This window comes from Cynocephalus volans, chromosome 3, assembly GCF_027409185.1.
Source record: "Cynocephalus volans isolate mCynVol1 chromosome 3, mCynVol1.pri, whole genome shotgun sequence".
NCBI classification, from domain to species: Eukaryota; Metazoa; Chordata; class Mammalia; order Dermoptera; family Cynocephalidae; genus Cynocephalus; species Cynocephalus volans.
In genome coordinates, this window is record NC_084462.1 from 106,395,589 (window position 1) to 106,396,832 (window position 1,244).

The following is a 1,244-nucleotide window of genomic DNA, read 5'->3' on the forward strand; positions in this document are numbered from 1 at the left end:
TTCAATTACCGTAATAGGATTTCCTACCCTCTTAACAGTCACAGTGGGGGCTAAGTTTCTAATACATAAACGTTGGAGGACACAATTCAAGCTTCAGGGAGTTTTGGGAGGACGTCATTCAATCCACTACAATACCATACATATTTGGCCAATACTGCTCTTTTCATTTATACTTTTCACTTTCAGATATAGATGCTGAATTTAAATGTAAACATCAAATTCTAAAAATTAAATATCCTTTTACATTCCACTAACTGACGATCTATCCTTATCTCTAGGTTATTTTAGAGGTCACACTAAATAAAATGGATAGAGAAAATCAATCTGTAGTGTCAGAATTTGTGCTTTTGGGACTCTGCCACTCATGGAATACACAGGTCTTACTCTTTGTGACATTTTTTATGCTTTACCTCATCATTGTATCTGGAAATATCGTCACTGTGATCTTAATCATCACTGACCCTCATCTCCATTCCCCCATGTACTTCTTGTTGGCCAACCTGTCCTTTGTTGATATGTGGCTTTCCTCAGTCACCACTCCTAAGATGATCACAGACTTTCTCAGGGAGAACAGCACCATCTCCTTTGTAGGTTGCATGTGTCAGATCCTTTTTGTGCATTTTGTTGGCGGGTGTGAGATGGTGCTACTCGTGGTAATGGCCTATGACCGTTACGTGGCCATCTGCAAACCACTCCACTACTCAACCATTATGAGCCTGCAAAGATGTCTTGGACTGGTGTTGTCTTCATGGGCCATTGGCTTTGTGCATGCCATGAGTCAAATGGTCGTGATTGTGCAGCTGCCTTTCTGTGGCCCCAGGGAAGTAGACAGCTTCTTCTGTGATATACCACTGGTCATCAAGCTTGCCTGCATGGATTCCTATAATTTGGAAATACTTATGAATAGTGACAGTGGGGTTCTGGCCATGACCTGCTTTATTCTGTTGCTGATATCCTACACATATATTCTTCTCACTGTCCACCAGAGCTCTAAAACTGGGGCATCTAAGGCGCTCTCCACCTGCACTGCCCACATCACAGTAGTGGTGCTCTTCTTTGGGCCGTGCATCTTCATCTATGTGTGGCCAGTCAGCACCACCTGGGTGGACAAATTTCTTGCAGTGTTTTACTCGGTCATTACACCTCTCCTAAATCCAGCTATTTATACCCTGAGAAATCAAGAGATGAAAAACACTATGAAGAGATTCAGAAGTTATTACATGGACTCCAAGGTTAATACTTAA

The 1,244-nt window shown here is 42.0% G+C and overlaps 1 protein-coding gene across 1 annotated transcript; it reads left to right on the forward strand.

The window, feature by feature from the left end:
• The first annotated feature begins 302 nt into the window (after nt 1-302).
• On the forward strand, nt 303-1,244 carry LOC134373482 (olfactory receptor 4K14-like). The gene has a single exon (XM_063091343.1). The coding sequence runs from the start codon at nt 306-308 to the stop codon at nt 1,242-1,244; it is 939 nt and encodes a 312-aa protein (XP_062947413.1). The 5' UTR covers nt 303-305.